Source organism: Triturus cristatus, chromosome 4_2 (genome assembly GCF_964204655.1).
Source record: "Triturus cristatus chromosome 4_2, aTriCri1.1, whole genome shotgun sequence".
NCBI lineage: Eukaryota > Metazoa > Chordata > Amphibia > Caudata > Salamandridae > Triturus > Triturus cristatus.
The window spans coordinates 857,452,632-857,477,428 of NC_140586.1; the positions used below are offsets into that span (position 1 = coordinate 857,452,632).

General features: G+C 49.0%; 1 protein-coding gene across 1 annotated transcript in view; it reads left to right on the forward strand.

The window, feature by feature from the left end:
• The window catches only part of MMACHC (metabolism of cobalamin associated C), a 35,911-nt gene extending 11,762 nt beyond the window's left edge, over positions 1-24,149 (forward strand). Inside the window, exons 3-4 of the mRNA XM_085602834.1 lie at positions 10,353-10,505; positions 21,755-24,149. Of these exons, the coding sequence (XP_085458960.1) occupies positions 10,353-10,505; positions 21,755-22,066 (465 nt within the window). The 3' untranslated portion in view covers positions 22,067-24,149. The remainder of the gene's footprint in view (positions 1-10,352; positions 10,506-21,754) is intronic.
• The last annotated feature ends 648 nt before the right edge of the window (positions 24,150-24,797 follow it).

Below are 24,797 nucleotides of genomic sequence, written 5' to 3' on the forward strand. Positions count from 1 at the left end.
CGCGTGTGCGTGTTCATGTAGCCTCCGCATACGCAGGATGACTGTCGAGCATTATTGCTGCCCGTGTTTTGCAGCGCCTCTGGGGACCCTGTTCACAAGTTACATCAAGTAGGTTGCTAGGATAACCGTAAAGACAAACTTGTGACTATTAGGCCTGTGTATTTTTAAAAGTTACATCATGTAGGTCACTAGAAAAACAAACCACCAAGACCGTGTATTTTTAAAGAGGCAATCATCTTTACCGCTTTCCTGGGGAGAGAAATGTAAAATTAAAATGTGACGGGGTAAATCGGTTAACTACAAAAATATCCAAACTGTTGAGCATATAATAAGAAACCTATATTTCTCTACATTTGTTACTAAGACGTACTCGATATTGGGGCAGACACGAAAAAGGCAGCGCAGAGTTTTGTCTGGTTTACCTGGTAAAAGTAAACATAAAACGGCCAGTTTTACAAATGTCCTGTTATGTTAAATTCTGCTAAAAGCCGAGCGGGCCCATAAGATCATGTGTGCCATATGCCTATTTTGTGTGAATGTTTCACATACACATGATATATAAAATAAGGAGGGCAAGGAGGCTGATGCAGTATTTCCGCTCCCAAATAAAATATTGATTGTTGCAAATAATTATCTGTAATTTTGGGAAATACTGTTATTTTGACATTGACCTTGAAAAATGCTGATTTACTTCAGGAATTGCAATTACCGCGGTGCACACATTTGTGTGGCAATTTTCCATTTTCATCTGATTTCTCACCCAGACATTTCACCATTTTTAGCTCATAAAAATGCTGGGGGATGGGTAAACACCAACAGGAGATTATTCTGTGGAAATTGTAATCTCCATTCAGCTGGTAACTTGTGATGGCCGAATCCGGATTACCAAAGCAGAGATAAACAGGATGTTTTTTTACCCCTGCATGCACTGACATGAAGACAGGCACAGCAGCCTGAGCTCTGCAGCACTCCGAGCCCTCACCCACCCAGCAACTCTCTGGCTTTGCAGCACTTCATGGCCTCACCCACCCAGCTTCTCTTCTGGGCCTCTGGTTCTGCAGCACTTCGAGCCCTCGACCCGGGGCAGCACCGGTCTGACTGACACTATGGCACCCCTAGCTCTCACCCTGGCCGTCATCTCTCTACCACTGGAGCAACCTAACCAGACCTAAAACCGGACCCTGATAAACACCTACCCAGTCCGGCAACTCTCGCACTGCAACATTCTGACCTGAACTTTCAACAGGGCCAGCACTTCTCTAGCGCTGCAGCCCCCTAGAAATCATCTTGTGTGGCAAATCCCTGGCACTGAACTTTCATCCAAGCCAGCACCTCCCTATATCACGTTAGCAACCCTAATCATCACCTTATCTGGGTCCTCTCTAGCTCTGCAGAACCCCCAAACCCTCACCCAGCTTGGCACTTCTCAGGCACTGCAGCACCCAAAACCCTCACCTAAGCCTGCACTGCTCTGCACAGCCTCAGCACTCTGAGGTCCCACGTAATACAGCACAGCAATATCTCTCATCTCTAGTATTGCAGCAGGAATGGCCACCATCAAGGGTGGCACCTCTCTGGCATGGCAGTTTCTTGAGCTCTCGCAATCTAGCACCCCCTCTAGTGCCCCAGCACCTCTGGCTACTGCTGCCCTTCAGGCAGAAAACAAAGTACTCCCTAGGTCGGGCATACATCCCCCCCTCCCCCACCGGTAAAACAAAAGTGACATGATGGGGAGCCACGGCCAAGTGGCAATTATGTAAAGGGAGCCACTGGTCAAAAAAGTTTGGGAACCACTGGCCTAGGGGATAGATTCGTTAGTATTAGGGATAACCTGTCCTGTAGTGAGGGTATTTCATGGAGCTGTGCTGAATTCAGGCCTGGTAGGCCTCAAACGGGAGAGACTCCATCTTTCTTTCTGCTCCGGCAGCTTGGGATGCTTCTAGGTCAAAAGTAATGTTTTAGTTATGAGGTGTTATTCGCTTGGAGAGAACCGGTTCAGGCCGGCCCTTATCGAAGGATTGTATTTTTCTTCATGCCGAAGACACTACATCAGGCCGGCCGGCTGGGAACGTGTCCTTGGTACGGGGAGGTACAAGAATTTGGTGGGCGGCAGGTTACGGGCCGGAATTTTCCATGAGGAAATGCACCTCTATATTAGTGAAAGTCTGAGGCAGTTACATGTTCAGTCCGTAGGCGGCATCTAGCCGTTAGCAGTAAAGCTACTACTTATTCCAGGGAAGACAGACGCCATCTTGAAGGCGGAGAAGAACCGAGAGACAGATGCTTTCCTAACAGAATAGCCAGAGAGGAGAGAGTAGCCGATGAGGAAGAGGTCCCAGTGACTCGGAGAAGGGTGATTCCAGGCGAGCCGAGGCACAGACGAGAAGGGAGCCTAGATGACCACTGAGTGCAGGCTACATACTACTAAGGTGATGTCGACCCTTTCTTATTAGAGTGTACAACTTAATCTTTCACTTTTCTTTGCAGGTTATGTGTTATATCGTAATGTTATGTGATTGTGTATGTAATGAGTAATAAAGTATCCAGTTTGTAGTGAACCAACATGTGATGCGTGTTCTTGTATAAGAGGGTAGCCTATTCTTCTAGTCAGCTGCGGCTACATGAACAGATGTTAACCCTGATCAGGTAAGTGGTAACTGAATAAAGGAAAGAGGAGCCCCTCGAACCTGAGAACAGGCTATGCCCGAACTGGCAATCCTTGTGTGATCTGATGAATAGTGAGACTGATTCCCTTTTTGTATGTTATGGTGATCATAGGATGAACTGTCGTATGAGACTGCCGTCTAGGTAGAGAGGTCTGGATTCGTAGGGGATCGCGAGGCCGCCGATTGTGCTGATACTGTCGTATGGGCAGAGAGGTCTGGGTTCGTATGGGACCGCGAGGCCGCCACTTGTGATACTGTCGTATGGGCAGAGAGGTCTGGATTCGTAGGGGATCGCGAGGCCGCCGATTGTGCTGATACTGTCGTATGGGCAGAGAGGTCTGGGTTCGTATGGGACCGCGAGGCCGCCACTTGTGATACTGTCGTATGGGCAGAGAGGTCTGGATTCGTAGGGGATCGCGAGGCCGCCGATTGTGCTGAGACTGCCGTCTGGGTAGAGAGGTCTGGGTTCGTATGGGACCGCGAGGCCGCCACTTGTGATACTGTCGTATGGGCAGAGAGGTCTGGATTCGTAGGGGATCGCGAGGCCGCCGATTGTGCTGAGACTGCCGTCTGGGCAGAGAGGTCTGGGTTCGTATGGGACCGCGAGGCCGCCACTTGTGATACTGTCGTATGGGCAGAGAGGTCTGGATTCGTAGGGGATCGCGAGGCCGCCGATTGTGCTGAGACTGCCGTCTGGGTAGAGAGGTCTGGGTTCGTATGGGACCGCGAGGCCGCCACTTGTGATACTGTCGTATGGGCAGAGAGGTCTGGATTCGTAGGGGATCGCGAGGCCGCCGATTGTGCTGAGACTGCCGTCTGGGTAGAGAGGTCTGGGTTCGTATGGGACCGCGAGGCCGCCACTTGTGATACTGTCGTATGGGCAGAGAGGTCTGGATCCGTATGGGATCGCGAGGCCGCCGATTGTGCTGAGACTGCCGTCTGGGTAGAGAGGTCTGGGTTCGTATGGGACCGCGAGGCTGCCACTTGTGATACTGTCGTATGGGCAGAGAGGTCTGGATCCGTATGGGATCGCGAGGCCGCCGATTGTGCTGAGACTGCCGTCTGGGTAGAGAGGTCTGGGTTCGTATGGGACCGCGAGGCCGCCACTTGTGATACTGTCGTATGGGCAGAAAGTTCTGGATCCGTATGGGATCGCGAGGCCGCCGATTGTGAGGTCTTGGTATGCATAGTAGGAATCCCCTGTCCTTAGGTGATAGATATATGTGGTTGCAGGATTGTAAATAGGTTCTAGGGAGGGGGTAACGTTCTGGCTGGGTTACTGCGGCTCTGATGAGCGGGTTCTATCTGATCCGAAAACCCAAGCAGAACAGGTGTCCCATTGAGTAGGCGATATACCCTCACATGTGGTACCCTGCCAGTAAGTTTGGTAGAGATATGTACGAGGGCACGTAGAGTGCTGGAGTGTGCGATATGTGTTTGATATCGGCCACCAAGAGCCCGCAGATGCCCGCACTAACTTTTCAAAAGGGTATAGGATCTAGTCGTCCCCAAATAGGTAGAAGGATGCAGTGCCCAGTGCCATAGCTAATAGTACTGTAGCTGGGTGGTTTCTGGGAGATGGAAGTCATATTTGTAGTGGTCAAAGGACTTGATGGAGAGTCCCACAAAAAGGTTGCGCAGTGTCCGACCCTCCTCCTCCCTCCAGCTGGGGAATGACTCTGGCAGCAGAGTAGATGTGAAATCAGGGTTGTGCGCAATGGGGGTGTAAGGGGAGGGAAGGATAGTGAGCCTCTTTGTGGTCACCAGTTTGTCATAGATATCAAGCACTGTTTTCATGAGTAATGGCTAAGTAAGCACTGCATAGCCTGACATGTTTGGGCAGCCAAGCAGGATCCCACAGAGGCAGACAAGCCACCGTAAGGTCCATATGGAACCAGTGTTTCTCACTCTCTCACACCACCCTCTCTGAGATGTAGGTGTGTGGCCCAATAATTTCCAAGGAGCTGGTAGCAAGCAAAGCTTCTCCTGTTCCTAGGCTGGGCCAGGAGCCTGGCAGAGATTTGTGGCCGCTTCCCATTCCTAATGGAGGTGCTGATGCCCCTTTTTAGGCAGAGGATGTCCTCCTGCGTGATCGGGGTAGGGAAGGTTTGGAATAGATATAGTGCAGCCCAGCCAAGAGATATGATGATGATTCCATCATCTGAGGTCTTCTAGGATACCCTTCCGAAGTTGCCGCCAATTGGCTTGCGTTCAGGAGGACAGTTTAGATGTTGGGTTGCGAACCCAGGCATCTGAGCGTGCCAGAGGACCACTAAAATGGTGCTAGGGTTCGCAGAGCGAGGAGATTATGCGGAAGGATGGCCAAGTTAAGCATAGAAGACTTGAACATATACATTTTAAAGCTGGATACTGCTTCAAATTTGGCAAGATGTGTGACAATCACTGGTAGGGGGGTAGCAGTCTGTGAAACAGATAGCAGAAGGTCATCCGCAAATAAACTTATCTCGTGCGGTCGACCCCCAAAGAGGATGCATACCACGTCTTCAGTGTGACGAATGGTGAGGGGCTTCACCACCGGGGTGAACAAAACGGGGGACAACAGGCAGGCCTGGCGCGTGCCCCTAAGAATGTTAATGGGTGGCCATCTGGTGCACATTTACCCGTACAGTAGCTGTACGGGTGACGTATGACGCCATTGTTTTTGGCTATCATACTCGGTCCCATTCCGATCTTGCCCTACACAGCTTGGAGGGAAGCACAATTAACCGTGTCAAAGGCCTTCTCTGCATCAAGCCAGAGGAGGCAGGCCGGGGTGTTGTGGCGATGTGCCCTCACTATTGAGTGTGCAATCCGGCGCACATTGCCTGTCCCCTTCCGGTCACAGATAAAGCCCACTTGACCATGTTCTACAAGACCCTGTAGAAAGCACTGTAATCAGGTAGCCAGTATTCTGGTGAAGATCTTTGCATCTGTATTGAGGTGCGCTATAGGGCGGTAGGAGGAGCACTGAGTGGGATCTTTTCCTGGTTTGGGTACGAGAGAGAGCTCTGCCACTGCTATTGAGGGAGTAAGACCCGTGCCCTCTGTAAAGGAGCTAAACATCTGAAGCAGATGATCTTGTAGGAACAGTCGATAGAAGAGGACATGATCGGGGCCTGGAGTTTTACCCAAGGGGAGAGCCTGAACCCCTCTATGAAGCACTGCCGGGGTGAATGGAGCTTCAAGGAGTTCGCGTCCTGGGGTGAATGGGCTCCCCATCACAAGCATTCAGATATTCCTCTATCATGGCCCAAGACAACTCTTCTTTTGTATGGAGTGTTTGGTAGTAGTCTTGAAGCACCTGCTGTTTGACGTATTGGGTGATTGCCCAGCCTTCATCCTCCACCCGCAGTTTGGCGATATGAGCTTTGACCTGCGCCTGCTGAAGCTGCACAGTGAGCATCGATGCCTTTTTGCCCCCCAACCCATCTTAAAAGCGCGGTTTAAGAGCAAGGTGGGAGCATTACAGTCTATTGGTGAAGTTGGTTCTCATTTGCCTGTGTTGCATAGTCAGTTGGTATTTGTTGCACCAGTTAGGGGCGGAGGGATCCTGGTTCTCTAGAGCTTTAATCTGTCACCAGGTTGGTCTCAACCAGCCATGCCTTACCTGCTTTGGCGATAGTAGAGATCACCTCCTGATTGTATCCTTAAAGCCATCCCAGAGTGTGGGCAGCGAGGTGTCAGGCAGAGCGTTTAACTCAAAGTAGTCTGCAATACCCTTGTGGATTTCTGCCTGGTCAGCTGGATCCCATCCCAAAGGAGTTTTTGAGGAAGACGCCATCGAGGTGGACCTCATTGTGTCAGGATTTCGGAGTCCCACACCAGCTCTAAATAGGTCTGGTCTGAGATTGATATGTCCGATATTTCGGTCATGTCAAGATTGCGCAGTAGGGAGTGGGTTAACGAGACACCCACCCTTGCGGCTCACGGGGGGATTGCCCGGTGCCCGCTACGGCCAGTCCAGCCCTGTAGTTACAGCTGTAGGTTAGGTTTTTCTGTCACCGCCACTAATCATAACCAGTGTCCGCGCACTCTACGGTCTCACAAGCAGAACATTGATTAATCTCACTCTGCTCTGATGCTTTGCAATATGGAGAGCCCCTGGAAGAGCACCACCCCTGTGCAGATGAGTCATAAAGTAACTTCTGATCTCATCCAGTGTCGCCCATTAATTATCTAGTAAAATCTTAAAAAGCAATTGCAACCTTCTCTAAGGCAAAGAAATATGAAGACCCCATCAGAGTTGTTCCCCCTGTTGTCCCTACAAGCTTCAGTGCGGTTTTCATGCTTCTCTACACGGCTAATGGGCGGCCCCTGTGCTGGTCTCTCCATCCTGCAGTTGGAGGCTGTGACGCTGGGTTGAGTCCTTCACATGTCTCCATCTGCCTTTGTGCCTGCTCTGCCTTCCATGCTCTACCTTTCATAGGTAGCTAAGCCATGTGTATCAAGATCTTTCAATTGCGTCCGTCTCCTGTACAGAATCTGTCCAGATCCTTCCTGTGCGCTGTCCGTGTCTGTCGCGTGTCTGCGCCCTGATGTCTTCATCTGCTCCCAGAGGCGGCGGGTGAACTTCGACAGCAGCGCGGCATAAAAGCGCGAACCCAAATCTTAAAAGGGGATATACCACGTTCGAAGTTAGTTAAAAAGTTGTTTGTTTAATTGGCAACTCTGAGTGGTAGTTTTGAAATATTCAAACGCTCCATGAGGTGCCCCTGCTTTCTTCTGTTTTTTGGGGTAGTAAAAATGATCTCGGGTGCAATAGCATACATTTCACCATAAGCTTGTTTCACATTTACCCGCAGTTCACCCTAAGCTTCTTACACCTTTAATCTCTCTCTCTTTTTTTACTGAATGCTCTCATTTGTCCGCACTCTTGCCATCACTTAGAGGCTTTGCAGAAAATAAAACAATACGATTAAAAGCATGATATACAAACAAAGCCAATTAGGGTCCAAAACAGTAGTTAGTAGAGATCCTATTATGGTATGTACAATTTATTTGTTTTAACGTTCTGAGTAAAGTTGATTAACTAACTATAAAAACCCTCAATGTTAAGAAAGAAAATGTTTGGTAAAATGTACTAGCCTAAAGAAGTATCCAAACCAGTAAAGCATTTATCAGTTTCTAGAAAAGAAAAATTACAAAAAAATTGAAGAAATAAAGGTCAGAGGAAAGATATTGAAAAAATAAAGCAGCTGAAATAGAGGCAGGACTAAAGGGAGAATGAAGGAAAAGGTACAGAGGAAGAGAAAGAAGGGGGAAGAAAAGAAATGGTAAAGTTAGGAAAAGGAAGGAGAAAGAAGGAGCCTAAAGAATCAAAGCAACACAAAGGAAAGAATGGTGAGCAAGACTGAGTAAAGAAAAAGAAAGGAAGAGTTGGAAAAGGAAAGAATGCTGCTGTGTTTCCCCAGGTCCTTCATTAGATCTTAGTTCTTGGTGGTAAAGGTGATTGTCAGGCATTGTTTTTTCTCTGCATGCATTATAGCATTACTATTTGAAACAACATTACAACACCATGAACAACAACATCAACCTTTACAATTATGTTATTCATTGATGGAGAATAAAGGTTTTGCTGTACATTAATGTTTACTGTGAATGCAGCTAAGAAACCATCACCCGCTCCTTACATATCAATTCTATATAATGTACAATCTATATCGTGTATAAGGCTCTTGTCAAAGTGTATGTCTCCTGGAACTGTAATGCTCAATGCTTTACTTTCTTAGCTTTTTCACTAATAGTTTAGCCAGCCCTCTCGCTGCTTTGGTGCACAGGCTGATCCCCAATTCTGAATTTAAAATGAAGACCGTGAGGGCTGCATCAAGAGTGGCTTGAGAGGTCAACCCATCCCTCCATCAGAGAGAGTGTAAGGGATGCAGTCTGTCTGTCTGTCTGCCGCGATACAGCAAGGTCTCAAAGGCCTCAAAGTGTGCAGGTCTGGCTAGCCAAGTCTGCACCCTGCCAACCAAAATGCACATTTGAAATCACAGCAACTGTGTCGCTCATCGTGACACAGTGTAGCCATGCGACCCAGGGCCACACCTCCTCCTTTATGTAACTTGAACTGGTAACTGCAGTTTTGGACCTGCATAATGTGAGTGACTTACAGTAGCACTGATTATCAATAAAACATAACCGTGCAGATACCAGCCAGGCTGTGGCGATTTGCAGGCGGTGGTGCATTGCCTGAACACCCCTGGTGATGAGCTCTCACCATCTGTCTCCCACACATACTGTGGTGTCTGTATTTCAGCTTGTGTGTGTTCTGTCGTCTGTATCCGCCCCTTCTATGCCTTTTACCAGTCCATTCTGCAGGGTGTGTTGTCTGTATCAGCCCCCTGTCTGTGCTGAGTGTGCTGTGCGTGTGGCCTGTATGTGGTCTATTCTCTGTGTCTTCCTGTGTCTGCATCTTGCCCTGTGTGTGTCCTGATTTCTTTACTTATGCCCATATGTGCCCTGTTTTTATCTTCCACTGTATACACTCTGTCTGTTTGTCCCATGTATATGGCATTATCTATGACACTGATATTTGCTGTTATCAATGTCTGCCTGCTGTGTATGCCGCTGTCTGCATTTGTCCCTTGTATATGCCCTGTTTTCTGTGTCTTTCACTTGTATATGCTTTTATTGTCTATATCTGTGCCCTGTATTTGTCTGTGTCTTACCTGTGAGTGCTGCGTGCTCTGTTTTTGTTTCCTTTGTGTGCCTTGTGTCTAGTCTCGTTATGTCCTCTGTTGTCTGTATCTGTAGAAGTCCTCTGTATGCCCACTGTTCTGTTTTAATGCTTGCTGTACCTCAAAGTGTTGGAGCTGTACAGTGAGTAGAGAGAGAGGGTGAAAAGTGGTATCCTTCCCTCCCACCCTGCTAAGAGGCATTAGGATACTTTAACTAATTTGGGGTATAGTTCTGTCAGTTGCCAGTAGATTTGTTGAGTCCAAAATCAGAATTATATTGGGGCTTATTCAGTAGACTCCCCTGAGTTCAGGAAGAACTAATATAAATTAGGAGTGAGAGACATTTGTTTATTTATTGAACATTTAAGCTCCAGACCACTGAGATGGGAACATTTGCCATTCCTGGACCTGGTTGTGTGCCCGCCATGGGCGTCTACCATGTGGGGATCACACAAGTAGTTGTTTTCCCATTGAAGCTTGTTTTTAAGACCCGGGGCTGCTAAGCCGCCTTGTTCCTAGAAGTGTGATAAATATAGAGATGTTGCTAGTACGATCGCTCTTGAGAGGGCCAGTCTAACTGGACATTTTGGACTGAGGCAGTTGCCGTTCCTTTCCCCTCCAGCCCATGGGATCTGGCTCAGTGAGTGCAGGAGGTTTCTCACCCATTTTCAGCTTTGCCATATGATGTGCCTTTATTGCAGTTTATCGGAGGATCGTAGCAGTACCATGGGCTTCACGGTGATCTGGTCTTTGCATGTGAGGGTTCTATTGTGTTTCTTTCTTGGCTGATTACAACCCGACATGTGCCTAGGGGCATCGGTGCATATCAGAAGGGATTCCTTCTTCTGTGCTCAGGGCTTTAACTCCTTCCGTTTAGTAAGTCGATGCTGATGCAGAGTTTCCCAGGAAAGGAACTCAATCACTTTGTTTGATTAAGCCCAAGATTGCTCTTTGGAGACCCCATGTTCATGCAGTGAAACATCAATGTATGGATCCTGTTTGCTTCTAGAGCCTCCCAGATCAGAAGGTGGATGTGATGTATGATTATGAGATGCTTCCGAGCCGACGCCCGAAGGTCCTGGTCCAGACGGCAGCACACGTGGCTGGAGCGGCTTACTACTATCAGAGGAGCGACGTCCAGGGAGACCCGTGGGGTGAAAAGGTAAGATAGCTGTGTTCAGTTCATCTGACTTGACTCTATGGATTGCAAAACTCTTTAAGCAAAGTGCAAATACTGTAGTGGTACAGACCCCTAACAGGGTAGAATCATCTCCCTAATAGAGGCTCAGGAACTGTCCAGGATAGACCAAAGTTAATGCCTGCAATATACAAGGATTGCACAGACAGCTAGAGAAATCTGGCATGGCTTTCCTGAGGCATCAATGGGCTGTAAGAGGCTGGTGGACAATATTTACATGTCATAGAGGCGAGATGGATGCAGAAAAGCTGAAATGTTGCGTGAAAAAAGTGTGTCGCACGGGCAACCCACTTACCGAGAGGTAATCCGAAAAGACATGCCAAGGGGTTAAGAAGTAATATTCGATTCAAACTTTACCAGTGTTACTTTCTACAAACGACCTCGTTGACACTGGGTATCATTTACCCAGGTTGCTCACTTTACTCTCCCAGTTGCCAAACTGATGCTGCAGGTTTTTATACATTTGACTCAACAACGTCCAGTGATCCAGAAATTCTGGCTACAGTGCAGATACTCACAACCACCAAAACAACAATGCCTCTCGGGCTGAAACCCACTCCTAATGTTACATTTAAAAATAAATAAGATAGGCAAAATGTTTGCAACTCTGAGGGTGGTACGGCAAAAGACACATTGCCCTTCACTGTTTAAGTCCACTGTCGCCTAAAGATGGCAGATGGGGATAGAACATATTGGAATAGAATAGTGTTACGACTCTATGGTCACTGAAGTTGCAATACCCAATAGTTTGAGTAGGACTACACCAGATGTCAACATGCTGAAATGTATATCTGTTGATATCAGTGATAATGTAAAAACCCCAAAAACATATTTGGAAAACAAAAAGAATAAAGCCAGTGGTGTGAGAGTTTGCAAGCTTGAAACTATCTTCCAAGGCAAGGGACATGGAAGCTAAAAGTGAGACATTAAACTTCTAATCAGACGGCCAAACAACTGGCAGAGGACACGGAGGAACGCTTAATGTTAAATGATAATTCAATGGCCCCACCAATGACCTGGGCGGCATGTGTGCCAATGTACATTAAATGGTACACTAAAAATAAGCAGTACAGATGGAAAAAAGTAGTATTATCTACCTGGAAAATAAATTCCTAGTTGACCCATAAGAACGCATTCTTAGAGAATGTATATAGAGGTAGAATGTAGTCAATGAAAGAGTTGGGTCGACCACAGCCGACAATCCAGCAGCATCCCAAAGGAGTATACAGGGCCGGCTTTAGGGCGGTGCGACCGGTGCCACCGCACCGGGTGCTGGCTTCCTGGGGGTGCCATGATTGAAAGTTTATTATGCTTTTGAAGCACCTGCTGCAGCGTTTCTTTCCCCGGCAATTACCAGGCCTCACAAAAATGTCAAGATAACCGGTGTGATTAATTATCTTCCTGGAGAGAGATCAGCGTTTTGTATAGTTGAGGTTTTGACTTAGGTGAAGTTAGTGCAGAGAGTTAATATGCCTGCTGCAAAGAACGTGTACCAAGTGGATTACAGAGTGCCTATGATGTAAACAGATCAGCAGGTTACTGCTTGAAAAAGAGGCATCCTTTTGTTATTTGCAATTTAGAACTTAAAGTCCTAATATAGAATAGTGAGCTACTAACTTTCATCCTAGACCTGCATACACACTGCAAAGTATACATTATTAGAACATTGATTAATGTTGCAAAAAGGGTTAATTTGGCTAGAAATCGATTATTATTATTATTTTTTTTTTGAAAAACCTTTATTGACATTTCAATCAATAACAAGCATGGGCCTACAACCCCCCGGGGCCGGCCGCTAAGCAGTCAGAGCAACAGAGATCAAATGTTAACACAAGCAGCACCTCGGGGAGCAGAATCTCCATGCTAATATATTCTCGGCCAGTGAACAGCGCAAGTAGGACATCAGGATAAAAAGGGTTTTCATTTTATAATAGGGAAAGACGGAAGGATCAGGTGCCGAACAATTTCCCAGCAGCGATAAAAGGCAGGCAGAATAATAAACGTAAGCAATAAACAGCAATCTATCGGATCAATGGCGCAGATACAAGAAATTCAGGATGTGGAAGAATATCATGACCAGTTGCGCCTGCAGTCCCCTGCCCTAAAGCCCAGAGAACACCCCGGAAATTGTGGCACACATGAAAAGGCAATGATTCACAACAAAGGAGGTGTACCACGCTGATCCCAGAAAAGAAAAAACAAAGAAGAATCAGAGAAGAAAAAGGAGGCCATGGAAAAAAAGGGATTAAAGACTAAAGAATCCCCTCCCCCAACCCCCCACCCTGCACCTCTGCAGATGAGTACGGCCCCCCCCGCCAGCAGTGTGCCTGTCGCCCTGGAACCAGACCCGAAATATAGAAGAAACAGGGAAAAAGGAGTAAGAAAAGAACCCCACCAGACGGTGGGGTAGAGAGAGTATTAATAAACTGGAGGAGGGCCTTCAAAACATGCCCCCGGCTTCTCCCTCCCGCACATTATGTTTTCCCCAAAGCAAACAGTAAGCAACACAAAATCGACCATGTCAAAGAAAGATGGGGAGCATTATGCACCCACTATACTGACAGTTATGCCATGAGAGCACGCAACCCTGAGCCCGCCCGCCTATTAGCTGACCACCTCTGAAAGATCAGTCTTATCCTTGGCCACTCTTTGCAAATCTGCCCATGCATACCCCTCGACCCGGCGCCATGTCCAATGCTACACGGTAAAGGAGCGTCCAAAAACGACCAGGAAGCGACGCACACAGGTGGGGTGGAAGTCTCTGAGTACCAACACAGTCAGCATTACGGAGGAACGTCTTTCCCAGTGCTGCCCCAGGATCTGCACTGCACACAAGGTCCAGGAAGGCGGAATCAGCCAGAGTAGACAACCGTTGCTTGAATTTTCCCCGGGTCGCCGGAGGCCGCGCACAGGACAAGGCCACCCCCCCCCACTCAGGTCCAATACCTCCGGGACAGATCAGACCCACAGCCAGCCGATCACACGGTAGTATACTGTCCGGAGTTTCCAGCTGTTCACTAGTCACAGGGGTGGCCCCGACATTGTCTTCCTGAGTGCAGTGCAGGAAGTCCCTGTGTACCTGAGGACAGGCAGGCCGCAACTGTCCCAACGCTGATGCCACACCATCAAGCCTACTCCCCAATACCCAGACACCATGAAGCAAGGTGGAATGAAGGGCACCGAGAGCCTCAAGAAGTTCACAGTACCCCAGCACAGCTCTCTGCGATCGCTCCGCTACGCTCCCCAGAGTCGCACACTCCCGATCCTGCTGTGACCCGGTGGACAGGATGGTAGACTTCATCGTGACAAGATGGCCGCCGGGTAGGTCCGACCCGTATTGGGACCGGGACCCAGGGGCAAGCGCATCAAGGTCCATGTCGCTGGAAAACAGGGTTCCGGAGGCAGGCAAAAATATATCCGTTATGTGGTCACAGGCAACAGTCGTCCCCACCACGGACCAGCGCCCGCGAAAATCCGGGAGCAGCCCGCAGGAATCAGGGCGAGTTACGGGCGGCGTCCGGGCAGCTCACCGTCGAAGGCAGAGGCAATCACCGGAGAGTCGTGGAACTGCCACCCCGGGCATGCACTTGTTCCGCTACGCTTAGTGGTAGGAACGACCACGGCGAAATGTAGGCCGATAGTCGCACCGATCCGGTAGTCCGACTCCACCCAGTCACCAAAAGCCGCTGTTGTTAAACTGCCACCCGGCCAAGGTGTCCACTCGAGGTCCCGGCTCCAGGGCTGCACAGGCCGCAAATTGCAAATGCACGTTTCTCCGGCGGTACCGCCGCCAGAAACTTCGGAGTCACTCGATCGGTTGCCGCTCTCATTCACAAACACGGGCGTATAGCGCAGGCTGAGGATCTCATGCAGGATATCCGTGCGGGATGCGGAGGTTCACGGAGCCGGGAGTCTACGCTGCCGTCCCGGTCGCCATCTTGGCTCCTCCCCCAGAAATCGATTATTATTAAAGGAAACTCCCAACTATGCTGTTTCTTTTTCGACTCTGAGTTTGTGCTTCTCCACACCAAGCACTCTTAAACTATACTGCCTACCAGTATGGATGACATGTGACTCCTACACTTTTAGTCCTTTGGCTTATGTAACATTTCCTACACACTGATTTACACACGTATGATTGATTGTCTCTGTGTAATGTGGGTGTGATGCAAAGTGCTTGGACACCCTACACTGGTATGAGTGGCGCTATATAACTAATTGGTTATGGAGACTTGGTCACTGTTAAAGGGTGCTAGTGAGAGAATCCGTGGTGGAGGTGGTCATCGGGGGGGGGGGGGGTGCCAACATTGTTGCACAGGGCGCCACCAGCACTAAAGCCGGCCCCGGGAGTATATAGAACCCCTGCACTGGCTCAGCAGACGAGAGAAGCAAAATAGATATGCCCAGTGAATGAGAAATATAACACAAGATATCAGAGTGCAACAAACAAATTGTAGAGTCTACAAACTATTATGAATCCTCATGCATCAGTAACAAACTAGTACAGATGCGTAATTAGATGTATTTATTGGAGCCATTCTCCTAAAGGGGCGGCGATCATTGGACAGGCAGGTGACCACACAAGAGATACAAAAAGTGCCCTCTTAAATCAGCAGTCACCCCACTCGCTACTCCAAGTCCAAACAGATTACCTTTGTTACTCTTTCCCAACATAGGTAAGGAAATCTGCTCACGAATGCCGCAGATGTTTGTAACAAGATACGAAGATGATACATTTTCCAGGTGCCTGTAGTACCAATCCCTAAATAAAAAACATTCTGGTGCATCCTACTTGTCCGTATCTCTGGAAAATGCTAAAAAAAAATTGTGGCCACAATCTTAGCAAACGGACTAAGATGATGTATATTGCTGTATCTTGAAGACCTCTAATGGCCACGGGTTATCAAACGATGAATGTTCTGGGAGTGTTCGGAAGGTCTCACGATTACGTATCATCTGGGAGAAGTCCGTGTGCCCCCTACATTTCATGGTATGGAAATATCCAGGACAATCAATCAATCAATCATAGCATTTGTAAAGCGCGCTACTCACCCGGAAGGGTCTCAAGGCGCTGGGGTAGAGGGGTCCGTTACTGCTCGAAGAGCCAGGTCTTGAGTTGCTTCCTGAAGGAGAGATGGCCCTGGGTCAGCCGAAGGTGGATGGGGAGGGAGTTCCAAGTCTTGGCTGCCAGGTAGGAGAAGGATCTTCCTCCGGTGGTGGCTTTGCGGATGCGTGGTACGGCGGCGAGGGCGAGGCTGGTCGATCGTAGCTGGCGGGTGGGCGTGTAGAAGGTCAGGCGGTTGTTGAGGTACATGGGGCCCAGGTCGTGGAGAGCCTTGTGTGCGTGGGTGAGGAGCCTGAACGTGATCCTCTTGCAGATGGGGAGCCAGTGCAGGTCTCTCAGGTGGCCGGAGATGTGGCTGTGTCGGGGGAATGTCCAGGACGAGTCGTGCGGAGGCGTTCTGGATGCGTTGGAGTCTTTTCTGAAGTTTGGCTGTGGTTCCGGCGTAGAGGGTGTTCCCGTAGTCCAGTCGGCTGGTGACGAGTGCCTGGGTGACCATCCTCCTGGTTTCGGTGGGGATCCATCGGAAGATCTTACGGAGCATGCGCAGGGTGTTGAAGCATGATGATGAGACGGCGTTGACTTGTCTGGTCATCGAGAGGGAGGAGTCCAGGAGGAAGCCCAGGTTGCGTGCGTGGTCCGTTGGCTTGGGAGTGGTGCCCAGGGCAGGGGGCCACCAGGAGTCGTCCCAGGCGGAGGGCGATGATCCCAGGATGAGGACTTCCGTCTTGTCTGAGTTCAGTTTCAGGCGGCTGTTCTTCATCCATTCGGCGACGTCTTTCATCCCTTCCTGGAGGCTGGTTCTGGCGGTGGCGGGGTCGTTGGTGAGGGAGAGGATCAGCTGGTTGTTGTCGGCGTAGGAGATGATGTTGAGGTTGTGTTGGCGTGCGATGGCTGCGAGGGGGCTCATGAAAATGTTGAAGAGGGTTGTGCTGAGTGATGATCCTTGTGGTACGCCGCAGATGACTTCGGTGGCGTCGGATCTGAACGGGGGGAGGCGGACTCTCTGAGTTCTTCCGGCGAGGAACGAGATGATCCACTTCAGTGCCTTCTCTTGGATCCCGATGTTGCTGAGGCGCTGTACTAGGGTGCGGTGGCAGACCGTGTCGAACGCTGCAGAGAGGTCCAGGAGGATGAGGGCTGCTGTTTCTCCGTTGTCGAGCAGGGATCTGATGTCATTGGTGGCTGCGATCTCGGTGCTGTGGTTTGCTCGAAAACCGGACTGCGAGGGGTCGAGGGATCCGTTCTTCTCGAGGAAGGCGGCGAGCTGTCTGTTGACGGTCTTCTCAATGACTTTGGCAGGAAAAGGGAGGAGCGAGATGGGGCGGAAGTTCTTGAGGTCGGTGGGGTCCGCTGTTGGTTTCTTCAGGAGGGCGCTGAGCTCGGCGTGCTTCCAGCTCTCCGGGAAGGTGGCGGTGTGGAAGGAGGTGTTGATGATGTCCCGGAGTTGGGGTGCGATGATGGAGTCGGCCTTGTTGAAGACGTGGTGGGGGCAGGGGTCGGTTGGAGATCCGGAGTGGATGGTGTTCATCGTGCGGGTGGTGTCTTCGGTGCTGACCGGGGTCCAGGCGCAGAGGGTGGTGGTGGGGGGCGTTGGGTTCGGCGGTTGGGTGCGTGGTTGGTGCGCCGAAGCTGTTGTGTATGTCGGCGATCATGCGGTGGAAGAACGAGGCGAGTGAGTCGCAGAGGTCTTGTGAAGGAGTGATGTCATAGTTTCCGGCGCTGGGGTTGGAGAGCTCTTTGACGATGCTGAAGAGTTCCTTGCTGTTGTGGGCGTTGTTGTCCAGTCTTTCTTTGAATGCTGTCTTCTTGGTGGTGCGGATCAGCTGGTGGTGCTTGCGGGTGGCGTGCTTGAGGGCGGTCATGTTGTCTGTGGTCTGGTCGTGGTGCCAGGCTTTCTCGAGGGTGCGGTAGTTCTTCTTGGAGTCCTTGAGTTCGTCGGTGAACCAGGGGGCTTTCTTGCTGCCGGGTCTGCTGGGAGGGTTCTTCAGTGGTGCGAGGTCGTCTCCGCAGGCGGTCAGCCACTGTGTGCGGTTGCTGGCTGCTTCGTTGGGGTCCGTTGTGCTGGCGGGAGGGTTCTGTTTGAGGGAGGTGGTGAGCTGCTCGGTGGTGATCTTGCTCCAGCTCCGGCGAGGAACCTGTTGTGGGTGGTGGTGGGTCGTGGTTCTTCTGAAGCTGAAGTGGACGCAGCTGTGGTCAGTCCAATGAAGTCCGGTGGAGTGGCTGAAGGAGATGTGCTTGCTGGAAGAGAAGACTGGGTCAAGCGTGTGGCCGGCGTAGTGGGTGGGGGTGTTCACCAGTTGCTTGAGTCGAGGTTGGCGAGGTTGTCCAGCAGGGTGGTGGTGTTGCAGTCCTTGTTGTTCTCCAGGTGGAAGTTGAGGTCCCCTAGGAGGATGTAGTCAGCAGAGGGGAGGGCGTGCGGGCTGATGAAGTCTGCGATGTCTTCGCTGAATTGTGTGCGTAGTCCCGGGGGTCTGTAGATGAGGGTGCCTCTGAGGGTGGTGTTGGGGTCGGTGTGTATCTGGAAGTGGAGGTGTTCGGCGGCGGTGAAGGTGTCGTCGGAGTTGGTCGTGATGCGGATGGTGTTCTTGTGTACGATGGCGATGCCTCCTCCGGTCTGGTTGACGCGGTCCCTCCGGGTGATCTTGTATCCGTCCGGGATGGCTGTGGCGATGTCGGGCGCTGAGGAGGCGTTCATCCAGGTTTCTGTCAGGAAGGCGACGTCTGGCGATGTTGTGTCGAGGAGGTTCCAGAGTTCGACGGTGTGTCTGTGGACGGAGCTGGTGTTGAGCAGGATGCACTTGAAGTGGTTGTTGCTGGTGTTCGGCTTGGCGGGTGCGGTGCAGGTCCGGAGGCAGGTGAACTTGCAGGTTTGGCAGGTGAAGGGTCGGTGGGCGTGTTTCGGGGTGGCTCGGTAGCAGGCGGGGTTCCGTCCGGCGTTGAGTGCGTTGAGGGTGGCGGCGTCGTAAGTCCGTCGTGTGGGCTGGCATCTTCGGGGGCCAGGGGTCCTGGCGCTGGGTGCGGTCCAGGCGCGGACGGACGTAGACGGGCTTGCCTTCCTCACACAATCGGCGCGCCCGCTGCGCGTGACCGCTGCACGTACGCGCGGGCTCCATATGAGGCGAAGTGGGAGGGCGGAGCAGCTGGGAGGCGGGAGCGGGGCGGCCAATCGGGTACAGAAGGAAAAAGGGGGAGGGCCACGATGGAGCAGCGGTGGGAAGCGGGGAGCGGGTGGGGGCACCAGAGGGATTAGCGAGGCACGCTAAACAAAACAAAAGCACAAGTGAATACAATGCAGGAGTTAAAAACACAAGTACAGGAACAAAGATACAGTGGGAACGAAAAATCGGGCTAAAAGGGAGCAAGTACAGAAAAAGAAGCAGTGAGCATGAAAAACGGGCCAAAAATGGAGCAGGGACAACGAGCAGCAGTGAGGGGGCACCGCTGGCGAGCCGTGCGGCGTGGGGGGGTGTCCTGAGGTCAGGTCACACTTACCTGCGCCGCGCGGGCTCCATATGAGGCCAAGTGGGAGGGCGGAGCAGCTGGGAGCGGGGCGGCCAATCGGGTACAGAAGGGAAAAGGGGGCAGGGCCGCGATGGAGCAGCGGCGGGGAGCGGGTGGGGGCACCAGAGGGATTAGCGAGGCACGCTAAACAAAACAAAAGCACAAGTGAATACAATGCAGGAGTTAAAAACACAAGTACAGGAACAAAGATACAGTGGGCACGAAAAATCGGGCGATATATATCGTCAAGGTACGTAGAAGTGGCGTTGGGAATAGTATGCTTCCTCAATAGGCACTTACCTGTCAGTATCTTGGTTTTAATAATTTGTCCGCGATATTCGTGTATCACAATATCCATATCCTCGATATTCAGTAGTACAATCCGAGAAGTCGATCATGTGTATGAAGTTGATAAAGCTCTCATGATGAATGCTTATGCGAGCCACACCAACCTGCATTGAAATGGGAAAAATTTTAATATTTGTGATTCCCTTTGAAACGACAAAATAGTACAGATTTAAAACGTCTGAAACCCCTGAAACCCTTATTGTAATCTTTTGAAGAACGCAGAATTGGAGGGTTTTTTGCTGTCTATCACGAGGAGGAAGGTCCATCTTGGAGATACAGCTCTCCAAGTGTCAGTGTGCTGCAGAGCACGCCATAGACTTTAAAAAGCATAGAGAATAAGTTGTGTTGCTTGCTGCCAGGCAGCCGCACAGTAAGACTAGAACATGACAAGTTACAAAGGACTGTATATGATGTTAGAGGGTCGGGTGGAGGGTCCCACATACCAAGGTATTGCTATTGTTGTTAGCTGTGATAAACGATCGGCTTCACCAACCAGTACCAGTGCATGCCGGCAGGCTGGATAGCGACAATAGGATAAGAAACACCGGTTCTTATGGCGGGGGGGGGGGGGGGGGAGGGGGACTCTGGAACGTTCCTACCAGCCACCGAAGAGGTTTCTCAAATGTGGGAGATAAAAGTGATTGAAAGAATGGGAGGAAGAATTATCAGAGGAACCCTTTGGTGCTTCTGTGAATAGTTAGAAGCGGTGAATGTTCTTGAGGGTTTCCAAGAGAAGAATGGGCAATGCTCTTGCAAGATAACATGTTCATTGTTACATCTCTCAAGTTGAAATAGCATTCATACTTTAAATGTCAGGCAGCCTGATTAAATTAAGAATGATTTAGGACTCTTGTGTGGACGATATGGAAGACCCCGAATGGGGAGAGACTTTAATGGGGCCTAGATAAGTAGCCATATATGTGAGAGACTGTCTACAGTGCACTCAGGTGTTCCTTGATAAAGTTATTTTGGAAGCGAGTGAGCCAAGCAACATCCGAAATAGTGGGGTGGGTGATGGAGATTGACCCTAGTCCATGCCTTTCTGAATATGTGGGAAGAGCTTGAAAGAACCAGACCTGTTGGGAAACTTGCTGCCCTCATTCTAGTGGTTGTCAAAAGAGGTGTAGCTAACCATTGGCTGCATCCCTTTCGTGGCTGACTGCTAACCCTTGCCGCCCCCTCCAGGAGAGAAGGCACTGCCAGGTGTATGGTGCTGGAACGTTCAATTTGCCCTACCAGACTAAGTCCTAAAAACACAGTAAGAAATAGAGGGCAATTATTGGAATATTTGGAGTTTCAAGTATATGGTAATGTGGCACAATGCTATCAGGATGGAACAGTGACTGGTGAAAATAAAAAGTTTTATGTAATTGGCATAACCACACGGGAAAAGGATATTGTCAGGTGCCACAGATAGCAGTTCTGCGTATGCCTGGGTGGTGAATTCCTGTCTGCTCGCTGAGTTTTCTGCAGTCCGCGGAGCACGCTGAGTTCCGAAATCTTTTTCCTCGCTTGTGCTCGCCTACTTAAGTTGGCGAGTGCAAGCGAGGAAAAATCCAATGCTAGACCACCTCCGCACGAGATTTCTTAGCGCTGGCGGTCACGGATGGTCGCAACCTCTTGTTGTGAGAAACCATGTGTTTGCATTGAGGCACCTGCTGCTCGAATAGAACATGTACCCGAGCGGCAGAAAGAAGCGGCGCCCTTTTGCGCTGCGCATGATGCCATTCGTGCTGATTTTCCAGCGCGGGACAAATACCTGGTGCTGAAAATCAGTGGAAACAGCGTGACCTAACGCACTCCGACGCTTGCGGGACGCATTGAAGCCCGGTGAAGATTTTTGGTCACTTTGTTGAGTTCTGCATAGCGGAACTCCGCGTCCTGCCCTGGCCTATAGTTCTGCGTCTGCCGCTCTTCAGTGCATTTAAGAAATAATGTGCAGAATATTTTACAGAGTTGTGAATAAATCCCCCTCCTACATGTTCAGTGTAAGGCAGTTAAGACATAAACATTAAATAACTTTAAGCATGTCCATGACGGACATGAAAGAGCTTTAATGCACACTAAGCCAGGATAATGTGTGAGGCAAAGCAAAATCTTGCCTTATGAGAGGACTTGAATTTGGCAAACTATATATATTTTGTGGTTGTCTGCCTAATGTGCATATCTTGTCACTGTAGAGAGGGTAGAATAATTGTTCCCAATATATTCATTAATAGTTCAAATTGTGTGAAAAGGCAGAATTTACAAATAACTCAGACAAAGTGTTTATTTGAAAAATGATTTGTGTGTTTTTCAGAAAATGTATGGAGTGTGCATCCACCCTCAGTTCGGAGGCTGGTTTGCAATCCGGGCCGTACTGGTGTTCCCTGACGTCCAGGCCCCTTCCCTGGAGCAGAAGGCCCCCGCCGACTGCATCGCCTCCGACGAGAAGAGGATCGCGCTGCTAGAAAGTTTCAACTTCCGCTGGAAGGACTGGGAGTATCGCGACTTCGTGGACGTGCAGGAGCGTTATTCGGAGGAGCAGAAAACCTACTTTGCCACTCCTCCCTCCGAGAGGTTGAAGCTGCTCGGGCTGCCGGGGGAGCTTGAGGACGGTTCTCATTACTGAAAATCTACCTCTCCAGACAGTCATACCGCCGCCATTTCTTGCCTTTGAGCGACCACGTCGCCCTGGTATCCCAGAATGCATTTCGAAGCGGACAACGCGTGCCTGTTGGTGGAACGAGCATGAGTCTTTGGCATCACTGTCCTAAATATCAGAGGTGCAAGTTGTTGTGAGGTGGGCACAACTTTTTTGGGAATGCATTAAGGGTGGCCTTAGGCCCAAAGGTACCCTGGGTTTGGCATTTCAAAATTTGCGATTTCCTAATACAAGGGGAAGGCAATAACTTTATTTCGGTTCGTTGAACCATAAAAGTACAGATACAAATATTAAAAAATAAGATGCTGTTTGAATTAAAATCGGAACAATCAAGCGAATAAAATGAATGTACATGTATTAGACCTTTGGTGTTTGGCATGTACCTGCTGCGGCAACCCTGTCAAACCTCAGCAAAAGGTTCTGTGATGTGGACTAGAAAAGTCCATCATGCCATCTGTAGAGGGCTGTTAGAAAATCGCAAATTTGGAAATGCAAAATCATTTGTACCTAGGCCAATAGGGACGAATGGTTTAGCATTTCCTAAATAGCGATTCCTACTGTGTAGGAATCGCTATTAGGAAATCATTATTTTATTACATTCTATTTTTCATTTCCTAAAAGTGATTTCTTAGGATTTGCTATTTAGGAAATGCAAAAACAGAATTTTGTATAAATGGCTTATGGTTGCTAAACTACCCTTCCATCATGATCATGCTGCAGGCAGCGAGGTGAGAGCAGGCCAACTTATTAGTAATGGTTTTGCATTCTTTCTGCAGAATCCAAAATCAGAATCATGGGGGGATAATACCAGCTTTGTTGCTAAAGAAATCTCGCCGTCTGGCACTTCTTTATGGACTGATGCAGCTGTTATTGGCAAATTCATGTTGTGGAAATATTCATAGATGTCTTATTTAAGGAAATTATGTGTTTACTTTTAATTCTATCTGCGACAGACCGCTGGGTTATTTTCAGACATTTGCTTGTTACAGTTTTGCTTATTCATAAGTCATATTTGACATGTACATATTCACGACGGTTCAGCCGCTGTTTAAAGTTCAGCGGGCAACACCTTTTGACATCACAGTTTAAGTACATATGAGAGTTGTTTTGGGTGTGGGGGGGTTCTCACTATAGATCAAGTCAGTTTTACTGTGGCCTCGGTGGCTGCGCCATTGGCATTTCATTGTGTGTGATACAAGTTAAGAAAATAATTTGTATTTATTGAAGAAAAGCTGTACTTTGTAATCATCTAAACACTGCAATAATACAATGGTACATTTGTCAATACTGATTGTTTGAGTACTTATATAGGGAAGGTAGTTGGTTTAGGGGTTGGTAAATAATCATTGCAACGCATTTATATAATATTTTGCAGTTAAGTTATAAGTGCGCACAGTATTCATTTTATGGAAAGAGTAGCCAGTGAAATTTGTCAGGTGATATTATTTCAGTACATCTTTGTTGCCATTTTTTTTGTTGGAACTGTCAATTCTGGCTACTGGGTTTTGGGTTCTGTAATTGGTCTTGGGAGGCACTTCTTTTTTGGGTTGACAGAAAGTTGTGATTTTTGGTCTAAATCATTGATTAAACAAGTAACGCTTTTGTCTGATCTACTTATCGGTTTTGCTGTTGAAGTTTGGCTTGCATGATATTAATTAATAGCAAGGAAAATAGGCCCCAAAAAGCAAGAGTAGCGTAGTCAAATAGTCCTAATTAGCATGAAGTGGGCCCTTTTCCCTGGTTCCACTGCACCTGCTTCACTAATGTAAGTTACGCCCTTGGATGGTTCTTTTTCTTGTCTGACTTGACAGCATAGCTGTCGCCAGGCAATTATGTGTGAATCAGCAGGAGTGGGGATTAGGCTCCGCCCACCTGTTGGGAGCCAGGAGTACATGTTTTGATTGGGCAGACGTTGTGTGCTTCCACAAAAAAGTGTTTGCCATCCACACAGCAGTGGTCATTTTGTTAATTTATCCAGCTGCCTGAACTTGAACTTTCAGGGACATATACACAACACTGTAAAGCTATTAAAGTGTATTAAGTAACTAGATCGTTTACTGTGTTTTTCTCTGGCAGCAGCACTGGTGGCTTTAGGTCTGCATTGATGGTGTCATTTTTCTCCTGACTTTTTAACCTACACTAATATCATTCTATAGTCATTTGCATTCCCTCAAATATCTATACATTTCCGTGCTATCTACTTGTAATGCTTAACATTATCGTACAACATTAATTTAACGCCAGACCTATTGGCATTGCCAACACTTGTTTAAAATGTGGAAGTGACCAGTTCGTACATGGCCGCAATGGGCCAATTGGCGTTAGATATTTTGACAGGTTTGAGAAAGAAATCCTTGATTAGTCACAAGGTGGCGCCAGACTCCTATAAAATGCTAAATGGGAAAAGCCTAGTACTGATAACGGTTGTTTTATGGTAACTTGACCTTTAATCAGGGTGACCAACCGTCTGTAAATTTCACGGACCGTCCGTAATTTGGATCTCACCACCGTTGTCCGTGACGATCCCTTTTACGGACGCCTTTTGTCCCTAATTTTGGGGATTGGGGAACATCACTGTTCCCCTGCCAGAAGCCTCAGCTCCCTGATGGGGCGACCTCGCACTCCTCTGAGCACAAGAGCAGCCCCACCCCGCCCATTGTCATTCTGTCTGTGGCCTCCTCCTGCCTCGGTTTAGGGC